Source organism: Chiloscyllium plagiosum, chromosome 18 (assembly GCF_004010195.1).
Source record: "Chiloscyllium plagiosum isolate BGI_BamShark_2017 chromosome 18, ASM401019v2, whole genome shotgun sequence".
In the NCBI taxonomy this organism is placed as follows: domain Eukaryota; kingdom Metazoa; phylum Chordata; class Chondrichthyes; order Orectolobiformes; family Hemiscylliidae; genus Chiloscyllium; species Chiloscyllium plagiosum.
The window spans coordinates 28,013,745-28,027,193 of record NC_057727.1 but is presented as its reverse complement, the minus strand read 5'-3'; the positions used below and the strand labels follow the sequence as shown (position 1 = coordinate 28,027,193).

Here is a 13,449-nt window from a genome sequence, read left to right as displayed (position 1 = left end):
TAACTGACCCTTTGTCAAAGCTGGACCTGCTGAGATTTTCCAGCATTTTCTCTATTGGTCACTAGCACTAGAGGTAGATCGAAATTTTTTCTAGCTTAATTGTGGAGTTCAGTTACCAACACATTCACAAGAATCTACCAGTGCACTTTTAGTACACTTATGAAACAAGTACCACATTACACTATACAAAGCAGATTCAAATGCGCACTGTTATTTTCATCCCATGTGTGGAAATAGTGTGGTTGGATAAAACCAGAATGAGAGTGGAATGCTAATACCAAAAAGATGTAACTCGCAAAAAAAAAATCCAGGTTTGGACAAAGCATTCTTCATTAAGTATAACAATACAATTAAAGCTGACCCAAGCAGAGTGTTAACAAAGCACATTTTGTGTAAAAGATTGAAAGCTTTTCAAACAAAATGGATGTTGACAACTTACTCTTAAACCACAAAAAACAGCTATTGCTAATTTGCAACACAATGTCATCTACAAACATTCAATAAATTAGACATTGTGTGATTATTTTCAGGAAGCTACAAATACATATGAAAAAGCATTGAGTTATTGGACCAACTTCCCAGTCTTGTAGAAAAAGCACAGTTCTCAAGAATGAAGCAACTGTCTTTGAAAACTATTTATAAAATTGACAATTATATGTGGTTACCACGTTTAAGACTACATTCCATTGTATTTGATTATAAACATTTCTACAAGCAAAAACAAGTTTTAGGATTTTGCAATTCTCATTTTTGTTCTGTTTTGGAATTGATACTTAGTGGTACTCACACATTAAAAATTCATTATCACACAACACATGATAGGTAATAATACAAACACATGTACATGCCACTTGGCCCACCATTGTCTTGGATAATGTTTATGTGCACTCAGAGATGTCGACATAAATGGGGAACACTGTTCTCTGATCCAAGCATCATTGGTCAAATGTGAATGTTCTTTCATTTCAACATGTTGTACTCCTTGTGCCACAGTTTGCTCATTCAACTCATCCAGTGAAGAAACAATTATATTGGTAGGAATTTAACTGCAGTGCATCTAGTGGGGCAGGGACAGGAGCTAATTGCCAAAGCAACCGGATTATTGCACTGTTAGCAAATTTAGTGAAGGCTAGAGGACCAGTCCTGACCAAGATGGAGTGAGTGCCCTAGATGGTTTAAATACTGGCTCATTGGATTTGTGTAGTGAAAGAATAAGCAGTTATGTAGATAATTCAAAAATGGAGAAAAATAAATGCAAAACTGCTATGGGATTCCTAACCAGAAATGGGGGTTAAACTGCTTTGAATAGCATTGCTGTCTAAATGTAACTGTATTGCCTTGTGCTCGAGTTATACTGGTGCATTTTCTTAATGTGTCCATTTTTAAGAAATGTCTAAACAAAAACTTAGTCAAAATTTGACAACTAAAATTATAAAAGTGTAGCAGAGCACAAAGACACAGTTTGGTTTGTTTTGAAGTCTGCAAAGGTGTTAAGTGGGCTTGAGGATGCAACCAACTTAAACTGCAGTAATTTTGGCTATTCTGTTCATTGCAGGGACAAAAATCCTCGAATAGGTGATATTCTTCAAAAACTAGCTCCTTTCCTAAAGATGTATGGAGAGTATGTGAAGAATTTTGACCGAGCGATGGACCTGGTGAACTCCTGGACACAGCGATCATCCCAATTTAAGTCCATCATTCAGGACATTCAAGTGAGTACCCTAATTACATAAGACTATACCTATTTGCTTCTATAATTAGTTATGGCATTTTGAGCGCAGAATGATCACGATCTACAAAGCAATTCTCAATTTTTCAACTCTATTTACGTAGCATGTAATATTTTGAACCTGTTCAATATGTGGTTGAGCCTGATGCCCCTCTCAATTATCATTTCACGTCAATTGAAATTAATTGCATGCAGTATAGATCCAGAATGAAATAACATGTGTTACAGATGGAGCTTAGTTATTCCATAAAGTTAGATTTTTATAGATTAAATAGATTGTTTTGTACTAAGTTTTCTTGGCATGATTCCATTGCAAATTTAATGGCAGTTGAAAGCCTTTATAATTATAAAATGGTTATATACCTGCTCAAGGGAAATGTAATTGTTTTTGTGTATAGACTGTGCTATTCACAAACTAATAATTTTGTAATTGTAAGTTGTTGATCTTCAATGGAAATGAGGACTGACATAGGATATGTGCGCAATTCTCACAGCACCAGGGACGTGGGTTCAATTTCAGATTGGAGCAACTGTCTGTGTGGAATTTGCACTTTCTACTCATACCTGTGTGGATTTCCTCCAGGTACACCGGTTTCCTCACACAGTCCAAAGATGAGCAGGCTAGGTGTATTAACCATGTGAAATGCAGGGTTGCAGGGATAGGATAACAAGTGACTCTGCGTGAGATGCTCTTCACAGGGTCAATGTGGACTTGATGGGCTGAATGCCCTGCTGCCACACTATAAGGATTCTATGATAGTGATGCTAACAATGATAAACTTCAAGTACCACAGTGGAATATTTGCTACAATGCAATTCTGCATCAAGTTCTGAAATTGAATTTTCACTCAAACATTTCACCCCTTGATAAGTGCTACTGGCTGAATTGAGTTCATAATTATTTTAGTGCTGATTAAGGTCCTCTAGAGAAATGGCTATGAAGCGAGGTACCACTTGTGGCACTGTGGTAGTGTTCCTATCCCTTGACCAAGAGATGCATGTTCAAGTCCCACTTGCTCTAAAGGTGTGTAATAACATCTCTGAACAGGTTGATTAGAAAAAAAGCTGTAGTTCTTGGGGCATGAGAAACAATTGCTAAGAACATAGGGTGAGTTACCAAGATGTTTTTTTTAGATTACTTAGTGTGGAAACAGGCCCTTCGGCCCAACAAATCCACACCGAAGCACAACCCACCCATACCCCTACATTTACCCCTTACCTAACACTATGGGCAATTTAGCATGGCCAATTCACCTGACCTGCATATCTTTGGACTGTGGGAGGAAACCGGAGCACCCGGAGGAAACCCACGCAGACACGGGGAGAAAGTGCAAACTCCACACAGTCAGTCGCCTGAGGCAGGAATTGAACCCAGGTCTCTGGCGCTGTGAGGCAGCAGTGCTAACCACTGTGCCACCGTGCCGCCCAATATGTTGCAAAGGATATAAATACAATGCCCTTACTTTAAGAAATACCAGGCGATGACCATCCCTGACAAAACAAAAACTACAAAAATTTTGTAGTTGGGAAATCAATTTTGAAAATACAAGCAATATGGATTAACAATTAAAAATGGTCAGGAGATATATTCTTGAAATAGTGAGCAGGTTGGACTGGTTTATTGGTCCAGGTCAGACTCCCTCAGAACCTTTTCAAGAAGGTAGCCCAGACCTTAACTCTACTAATTGTTTTAAGCAGATGTAAGCTGGTTAACTCGCTCCGTTTTAAACAAAACGGAGTTTATTTACAGACTACTGAATGAAACATGAACAAAAGAGAACAGAATATAGAATAACTTAACCTATCTGAAAACCCAACAGACTCCATCGCAATTTAACGATGCTGTTCAAATTTCCTTCAACATCCTCATAAACACATGCCTTGGCGAAAAAGGCAAATTCAAACCCAGGGTCTTACAAGAGAGGTGTCAGTGAGAGAATCTGCATGGAACCTCTTTTCGCTCCAGTAGCTGTTTCTCTAGGTCCCCAGCTAAAATTAAATCAAAATATAAAAATCCCTGAAGTGGGAGAACTGGTCACTCACCTTTCATTTTACAATTGTTTTATTTTAAAAAAGCCGAAAGCCTTTTCACAGATTATTGCCTTAGGCAGTATCTGTTAGCTTTAATCAAAGTGGCCCATTCCCAGACAAATCGGAACCTCTGCCTTTTACAACCCATCTTGGGAAAAAAACAAGGACAATGTAACCTTGTTAAAGGAGCAGCATCATCACACTGGGTCTGGCCCGAACATTTAATAAACTAAATGCCATAGCTTAATGGAGAATCATATTTGTTACTAAACAATGGAGTGTGGCATATTGAAGACCACATGGAACGTTAATATTCTCTACTGATACTAACAAATGATTAATTGAATAACCAATTGGCTAAACCAGCATGTTTTGTGAAATGGCTGGTGACAGATTCTCAAGATTCCAACTCTCACTCTGTTAGAGAAGCAGAGTGAAATAGTTACCTTTTGGTTCCCAGGAGGAAGGAAGATTTGTGAACATGTGAACATAAAGCTGCTTTTGGCAATCTAGTCACTGAACCAGAGGCTCAGAAATGAACAGCAATATTTATCCTCAACCACTGACTGGTTAAAATGCTCAATATGTCTTCACTGGTGTTACTGGTCACTGCTGTTAATTTATTTGAGATGTATTATTTGATTGCTTTATTTGATCTATTAATATGTTTCATGAATTTAACAGAAGCAAGACGTTTGTGGTAATCTGACATTGCAACACCACATGTTGGAACCAGTACAACGGATTCCACGTTATGAGATGCTTTTAAAGGATTATTTAAAGAAATTGCCTGAGGATTCTGAGGATAGGAACGATGCAAAGAGTAAGAAACAAGCCTCTTTCAAATTGAAATAGTTGACTATTCAGTAGATATCAATTGCACATTATTTAGATCTGAAGTTTTTTTGCATAACCATGCAGCAAATATAAAGAGCATTCCTGTCATAATAACCATGACTTTCTACTGGGCAGCACATGTTCTTTAGTACTTGTGACACAAAGTAGAAAATGAACAGATTTAAAGAAATGACCACAAGTATAATTTTAGTTGGGTAACTGTGTTTAGCATGTACACAGGATTGACTTTGGAATACTTGCTGACAATGTCCCTTTTCATTAAGGGAGTGGTGTGATAGTGGTAATTTCATTGGACTAGCAAACCAGAGGGCCAGGGCTAATGCTCTGGGACACAGATTCAAGTTCCACAGCAACAGCTGGTGGAATTTAAAGTCAATTAATACATCTCCTGTAATGGGGAAGCCATTTTTAAAAAAAAACACGTGGTTCACTGATATCTTTTTGGGAACAAAATCTGTCATCCTCACCTACATGTGACCTCCTGATCCACAACAATGTGGTTGAATTTTAACTGGTCTCTGAAATGTCCGAGCAAGCCACTCAGTTCAAGACCAATTAGGGATGGGCCACAAATCCTAGTACTTGAAGGATAAGGGATAAAGAGGAAAAAATGTAAATCTCTTTTGTATTTCTTTGAGCTGTCGTCTTAGATTCAATTGCCCTGATATGATCTGCATTTGTTTTTTGCACTGAACCTCCAAATGCATGTTGTATGCTGATCGTTTTTAATATTTATCCAGAAATAATGTTGAGGACAAAGATTGAAAATGAGCAATTGGTACAGAAAATAATCAAAATACTTAAAATGGAAGCAAATATTTTCCTAAACCTCAGAAAATATGTATATAAATCTTATTAATAGGATACGCTTGTAAAATTGTCAATGTAATTCCTGAAATATGAATTAAAAGATGCAATGAGCCGGATGGCTTAATTTTTAATTGCAGCTTTCCTTGCTCTGTCTGTCATCCTACAATTTTTATCTTTGTTAGTGGCTCAGATATGAGACTTTTCACAGTGAATTAGTCTTTGAATGTTCACCACTGAGGCTCATGTTTAAAGTGGAAGTTGGATGATTTATCCAAGAGTGGCTAATGTCCATTTAATGAGTGAATGCCTTAAGAAAGATGAATTGGATGAGAAGGAGAAAGGGAAATAAATTTGTTAGTTTTCACAATGCATGAAGTTAGAGCAGAAACAAGCCATGTGCCCCTGAGAACTCCTTAATTCAATACAATTGCTGCTCATCTTCCACATTATTTTCACTTAACCAATCTCTATATTTTTTAAAATAAATGCCCAAGTATTTTTTTTTTAAAATGTAGCAGTTTATAGTTGTAAATATTTATAAATTGTCTATTTTATAGACTGAATATCAATTTTTACATTTCAGAGTCATTGGAGCTTATTTCAACTGCAGCCAACCATTCCAATGTGGCAATTCGAAAAATGGTGAGAAAATTGCTGTGCTGCGTTTTGCCCCTCCTTTATTGCATTTTGTACTTTGTATTGACAACCAAATGTTCTGCTCCCAATTAGAAATTAATCCTGTGCAAATAAAATAACCTATTTTATATGTCCATATTTGATTTGTTATTGAAAATATTTTGCATTTTATAATCTGTCACCTTGGTCTTTTTAATATAAAGAACAAAATCCGTTTAAGGCAATTTTCATAATAGCTGCTTTCAGTTCTCCTCATTCTTTAAACTGGAGTATTTTCTGAGTTTGTAGTTTTCTTTTGCAGAAATGTATTAATTGTTGTAATCAATGTGGACACTTAAATTCAGCAGCAAAGAAGCTATGACATCACGTTTCCTGTGCACATCTACAAACATTTCATGTTTTTTGTACTGTGAAATTGAACTATGTGACTGGGACTGTTATTCTGATAACCTGTAAAATCTGGACCTTTGATTGTAGTTCACATTTCACTGCCACAAGCTGAAAATGCAGATACAATTATCTGGAGCTCCAGCCCTTTGGTAGTGGAAAAAGCAATTATCTGCAAAATTCACAGGCTCAACTGTCTAGCAGACAACATTTTAATTGTCTCTTTACAGTTTTTAGAGACTTACTTCCTTCCCTTTCTCAGATTAATGACTCACTATAGTCAGATATAAGACCAGGAAATGATTGCTATTTCCTGTTGATTGTGAGACATATACTTGGCACACCCTCTATTTTCCTTTAACACTGCAGCACAGTTGCTGACATTCTTACCAATTTCAGGGCTAGTAGATAAAGTTTCATGTAGTAGTCATTTTATGGAAGGTTAACAAGCAGTAATCTTTTCAGGTACTTTGCCATAATATTATAGGTTATTTTGATGAGACAAAGATTATTTTTTGATTAACCTGAAGTATGAAAGAAATTGTTGCACACTTTCAATTTCTGAATTCTGTGCAAGGAAATAAGAAGAATTATTTTTTTCTTATAAGATAAAATTATATTTTTTGTGTGCATATGTTGTACAATTTGTGATGGGGGTTTATTAGCTTTAAAATATGCTTTGTGTTCTTCTGAAACAACACCTACTGGTAATGTTCTCTCTAAGTTGTCAGGCCATGCAGACATGCAGCGACTACTCACTTTCCATTCACACATTGGTCCCTTCATGTTATCACAGGTGCACAAAAACCATTAAAGGGCCTGTGTATTGAAGCAAATTGCCTGCACACTTCAAAAAGAAATTGGAGGGTACATTGTCTACAACCGCAAAAATAAAATAGAGATTTCTTATACCAAGTTAGCTAATGTCTCATAAACCAGATCTTTATATTCACATCTTTGTTTAACTTTTAAAAAATATTTGGGAGACTAATTATATGTGTATATTGCCCTCTGCAGGTGTCCTGAAGTAGTGTTTAACCAATTTCCTATTTATCATTTCCTTTCCTGTCTCTGTCACATATAAACCAGAGCATCGGCCAGAATCAAAAGTACGAAATAGCATACTACTCAAGTTGCATCATTTAAAGTGTGTGAAAAAGCTAATGTTTGAGGTCGTAGTGCATTTGTTGGGGACAGTCGGGGATTTAGTCTATACATACAATGTGACTTCACAATGAGCTAAGCAATGGACTACGATCAGGATGGGAGAGGAAAAGTATAAAAAAACCGAAAGGACTGTGCATGCTGTAATACGGAAACAAAAACAAATTCCTAGAAAGGCTTAACAGGTCTAGCAACATCTATGGAGAGAAATCAGAGTTAACATTTTGGTCGTGACCTTTCCTCAGTTCTGCTAGATGCTGTCAGACTTACTGAGCTTTTTCATCAATTTCTGTTTTTGTGAAGAAAAGCATGTGGTAATGGAAGGGCTTATGCCCGAAACGTCGATTCTCCTCTTCCCTGGATGCTGCCTGACCTGCTGCGCTTTTCCAGCAACACATTTCCAGCTCTGATCTCCAGCATCTGCAGACCTCACTGTCTCCTCCCTAATGGAAGGGGAGGCAAAGGAGTAGGGCAGAGTGGAGGGGTGGCAAATGGTCCATGGCAAAGGAAATAGAACATGAAGCGCAGCAAAGCATGATATGACTTTCAAGCACTAGAACTTCTGTCATGACTAACAATACTACTGACCATGCATAAGCATTGCCATAACTTCCTGTTCATTCTCATAGAAAAGCATACTACAGTGTGTGCTGGAAATCTGAAATTTAAAAAAAACTCAATTCAAAAGGGAGCATCTATGGGGAAAGAAGCAGGGTTAATATTTCGGGTTGATGGCCTGATAGAAGATCCTGGACCTGAAACCTATTCATTTTCTCTCCACCGAAGCTGCTTGATCTGAGTATTTCCAGTACTTTTCTCTCCTCTTTTCTTGTTTTATCCCATTATTTTTCTCAGTCTTATACAACGTTGCTCTCAATGAAAGATGGAAATCATAAGCTGCTCTCTATGATTTCCAGGAGAGAGCAGCTCTCCAGGAATGATGGTATTGATATAGTTCAGGAATTTCAGTGCACTGATTTTGAAGTGCGGTAGTAGTTTGAACTGCCTTTCAACAATAAGTGCCTGTAGGACTTACCAGCATTCTGCACAGGAACAATTATGAACTGGTTTGTCACTGTCACAGTCTGGGAGGTGTTAATTAGCTGAGCATCCTCATTTTATCATAACTCAAAAGAACAAAAGATGAACTGGGAAATGCAGCAAAATTCAAGCAACCGAATTTTTCAGGAACAAGGATTACTTTGACAATTTTTAAATATAAGATTATGTGCTTATTTGCAAGTTTAGTTTTCAGACTTGCACTTTTCACATTATAGACGTTGTTCAAATGTCTGTATATTTGAATCAATCAGAAATTCATATGGCACCTGATACCAATTTAAGAAAGTTAAGCAGGTCTGGCTCAGAATGGTCACCGGCTCCAAAACATTAGGCGGCACGGTGGCACTGCTGCCTCACAGTGCCAGAGACCCGGGTTCAATTCCCGCCTCAGGCGACTGACTGTGTGGAGTTTGCACGTTCTCCCCATGTCTGCGTGGGTTTCCTCCGGGTGCTCCGGTTTCCTCCCACAGTCCAAAGATGTGCAGGTCAGGTGAATTGGCTATGCTAAATTGCCCGTAGTGTTAGGTAAGGGGTAAATGTAGGGGTATGGGTGGGTTGCGCTTCGGCGGGGCGGTGTGGACTTGTTGGGCCGAAGGGCCTGTTTCCACACTGTAAGTAATCTAATCTAATCTAATCTAATTAGCTCTGATTTCTCTTCAGAGATGATGCCAGACCAGCTGAGCTTTTCCAGCAGTTTCTGTTTTTGTTTCTGATTTACAGCATCCGCAATTCTTCTGGTTTTTACTGATTTCAGAGAGTCATTTCAATAATGAGTTTTGGCAGCAGTAGTTATTATTTTAATTAGAGAGATAAATTGAGTTATTAGTTCTGTTCTTGGTGAATAACTTTCATATATTATTTGTGAAGCATATTAAACAATTAGTTGTTAGTGCAGCCAAGTATAGAAGAATGACAAAGACATGAATGACAATACATCAGAAACTTTTATTCATTTAGCATATACTGTGGAGATGTGCCACCAGACATTGAGTAATACGCAGGACTAACCTTAAATTCACTATGTTGATACCAAATTATCTATCTTGCTTGTTAACTGCTGACTGTGTAAAATGAATATTTTGAAACCAGGAAAGACGTTTAAAAGTTGAGAGTTAACCCAGGTTGAATGAGATATCCATCAAGCAAAACAGGAACAAATTCCTGAGCCTTGAAAGGAGAAGAGGTTAGAATGTATCCAGATCATAACTACAGATTGGTTGTACAATACATGTGAATCAGATTCTGGCGGGATCATAATTATCAATTGCCACTGATTCGTAGCATCATAGAATCCCTACAGTGCGGAAACAGGCCCTTTGGCACAAGTCTACACCAACCCTCTGAACAGTAACCCACCTAGACCCATTCCCCCTACCCTATATTTACCCCTGACTAATACACCTAACCTACGCAGCCCTGAACACTATGGCAATTTAGCACAGCCAATTCACCTAACCTGCACATCTTTGGACTGTGGGAGGAAATTGGAACACCCAGAGGAACCCACGCAGATACTGGGAGAACTTGCAAACTCCACATAGACAGTTACCTGAGGCCGGAATCAAACCTGGGTCCCTGGCATTGTGAGGCAGCAATGCTAACCATTGTTGAAAGGCACTTCAGAGTACTGCTATCATTCTTGTTTTGGTCATTGGAACAGACCCACAAGCTGTTTATGCTAAATCCATATGTAGGATGTTGAACAATATTTAGCCCAAGACTAATTTAAATGTGAGATATGTTGATGTTACTTGGAATATTAGAGATAAATTAAACAAAACGTTGCTTGGAAGCAACTCTGCTGTTGAAACTATTTATTAAAAATCCATGTGGCACAAATTTTCTGACATATATTTATTTTTTTGTGGTATTCAGCAAGAATCTTTTTGCATATTAATTTAGGAAGTGCGATGCTTTTCAGAAGTATCTTCTTAAGAATTTCTTAAACTTTTATTTTACATTCTACTGAATTGGATGTCAGAAAAACCACCAGGTCTTATGGGGTGGTGTAAGCTAATGATGGAGCATCTACCCCAAGATTACCTCACAAATATGGTGCACCACAAAACAGAACTGTTTTATAGGCCCTTTTTAAATTATATTGACACTGACTTGTCGGCAATATTCATCAGGCCTGTGGGATAGCCATGGGAATATTTATGGGTGTCCATGGGGCCCCGGGAGGAGGAGACTGGAAGGAAAAGAATATGAGTACTGTAGGTGGTACTCCCAGGGATGGGAGCCTCAGCAGAGGTGTGATGAGTGAGATAGAATAAAGTAGTGAGATATTATTTAATTTAAGTTATTTGAATGTAGTTTAAGCTAATATTTATTTAATATGTTTGTAGTTTAGTTTTAATTAAGCAGATATATTTGTTTTGGTAGAATAGTGGGTTGAAAATGTGTTGCTGGAAAAGCGCAGCAGGTCAGGCAGCATCCAGGGAACAGGAGAATCGACGTTTCGGGCATAAGCCCTTCTTCAGGTAGAATAGTGGGTTGTTTATTAACAATGGTACTCTGCTCTGGCCTTGTTCTTTGTGCTACTTTTTTTCTTGTTTTGGTGGTGTTATACCTTTTCCTTATATATAAATGTGTGGTAGAAGATTTAAAAAAGCTTTTCAATAGAAGTATTTGTATATAAAAAAAACTTTTATTTTAATTTAGCAGGTTGTTCTGCTATAACACGTGTTTTGTTAACACAAATTTGCTACAATGTGATTGGTGAATTGGGGATACTTTCTATCGTGTGTATTGGTTATAATGTGACTCCAGCCTCATTGGTTTAAATGGTGCTGCTATTACTTGATTTTCCTATAACATAGGATTGCATGAGAATGGAGCTACACGTTATAGCAAAATTGACTGTACAATAAATGAAAAAATTATTTTCATAACATTCCATGGCATGAGAACAAAAATTCAACATCTCAAATTCTATTTACTTGCTAGAACTTATGTAAAGATTAAGCATATCACATTGTTTTCTTAAGCAGGATAGAAAATGACATGAGTTAGTTTACCGAACTGTTTGACACATTGACTATCAAGGTATTGAGTACAATATTTTGTACCTATAGGAAAAAATGCACAAACTGTTGGAGGTATATGAAAAGCTTGGAGGTGAAGCAGATATTGTCAATCCTGCCAATGAACTTATAAAAGAAGGCCACATCCAAAAGCTGTCAGCTAAGAATGGGTCAGCTCAAGATCGGTACCTGTTTCTGGTAAGCCAACTAAACCATTCATTTTTATATTTCAACAACCAGTGTCCCTTCACTCAGGGTATCAAGTTCATTAATGAGTTTCTTAACAGCAAGTATACTAATCATTCCTTTGGCAGACCAAGAGAAGTTGGGATATAATTAGACTCTTGACAGTTTGGTGTTTGTTGCAAGCACTGACCTTCCCACCATTGTAAGGTCAGAAATGGGATGTTCTGATGATGACACAATATTGTGCACTATTTGGGCTCTTCAGATACTCAAGCAGCAAGTGCCATATGAAGCAAGAACATTTCTGTTTAGGCTGATGACGGGCAAGTAACATTTGCACCATGCAACAGACAAGCAATACCTATTGTTAGAGCCATTTGTTTTCATCAACTTTGGTTTGAAGCTGAGAGCTGAAGATGACTTTTGGATTGGTGGTAACCACTAATGTTAAAATAAACAGATCAAACAACCTTTTGTTTATTCATGAAAGTTGATAGCAGGTTGGTTCCTCATCAGATGCTTCATCACTGAAGAAGAGCACTTGGTTTAAAAAGATAGCAGAAGTTGGCTATTAACAAGGTCAGTACCTGGAAATTGGTTTCAGCAAGTCTGGAAAGGACTATATGCATGAGCAGATGGCAGATATTGAATGGTAACTGGAACCTTGTGGAGGAGAAGATCAGTCTATCAGGGAGTGGTTACAGTTTGAATTAAGTTTTTGGACTGTTTTCTGAGTGGAGGAATCTGGCTATTGATGCTGCAGCATGTAGATTTGAAAGCATCTTATCTAACGTCCCATGTGCCGCTCTTGGAAGTGCAGAGATTAGAAAAATCAACCAACAAGACATCATTTATGCCTGCCAAAGCATTGTGAAAATTACTTCAGTAATCTGGCCTGTTTTATAATTTCTTTTATTTACCCCTTAACTGTGTTTGTTTTTCTGTCTTTTGTGTGAATGGGCCTGAAACAAAGTTTTTAGGTTTAAAATATAGACAAATTAGATGACTGATTTAAACCACTTTGCGATTTAGTTTTGCATGTCAGAAGTTTTTGAATGATTAGTAAATTGCTGGTTCTTTTATTTAAGCTACAAACCACTGTCAAGAATTGATTAGTTGCAAAGTCTGGGATTGGTTATTCAAGACGTTTGGTTAGAAACCACTGGGGTCAATTTTGAAGGTCTTTGAAGGTTTTAATTTTACTGTGTTATGAATATAGAGGTAGAAAGGCCGATTTGATTCAGTTGTCTGAATCCCTCGCTGAAAACTCTATCCACTATTCTGTGAGGTACAAATCAGTAATGTGATGGAATACTCCTTGACTGATGCAGCTCCAACAACACTCCAAGAAACTAAACACAGTCCAGTTGATTGGTATGCCATCCACTCTCTTCAACATTCATTCCCTTCACCACCAATGCATAGGAGCAGTATTCTTTACCCCATTTTCAAGATGCATTGTAGCAACTCACCCAGCATCTCCAAAACCTATTACCCCTACCACCTGTAAGGAATAGAGCGGAAGATACATGGGGACACCATCACCTACAATTTCCCCTA

At 37.6% G+C, this 13,449-nt stretch overlaps 1 protein-coding gene across 5 annotated transcripts in view; it reads left to right on the top strand.

Moving 5' to 3' along the window:
- LOC122558995 (FYVE, RhoGEF and PH domain-containing protein 3-like) overlaps window positions 1-13,449 on the top strand; it is a 222,232-nt gene that overhangs the window by 175,081 nt on the left and 33,702 nt on the right. For all 5 annotated transcript variants that reach the window (XM_043708044.1, XM_043708039.1, XM_043708043.1 and 2 more), the window contains exons 7-10: window positions 1,556-1,712; window positions 4,445-4,583; window positions 6,012-6,070; window positions 11,755-11,901. In XM_043708044.1, coding sequence (XP_043563979.1) covers window positions 1,556-1,712; window positions 4,445-4,583; window positions 6,012-6,070; window positions 11,755-11,901 — 502 coding nt within the window. The remainder of the gene's footprint in view (window positions 1-1,555; window positions 1,713-4,444; window positions 4,584-6,011; window positions 6,071-11,754; window positions 11,902-13,449) is intronic.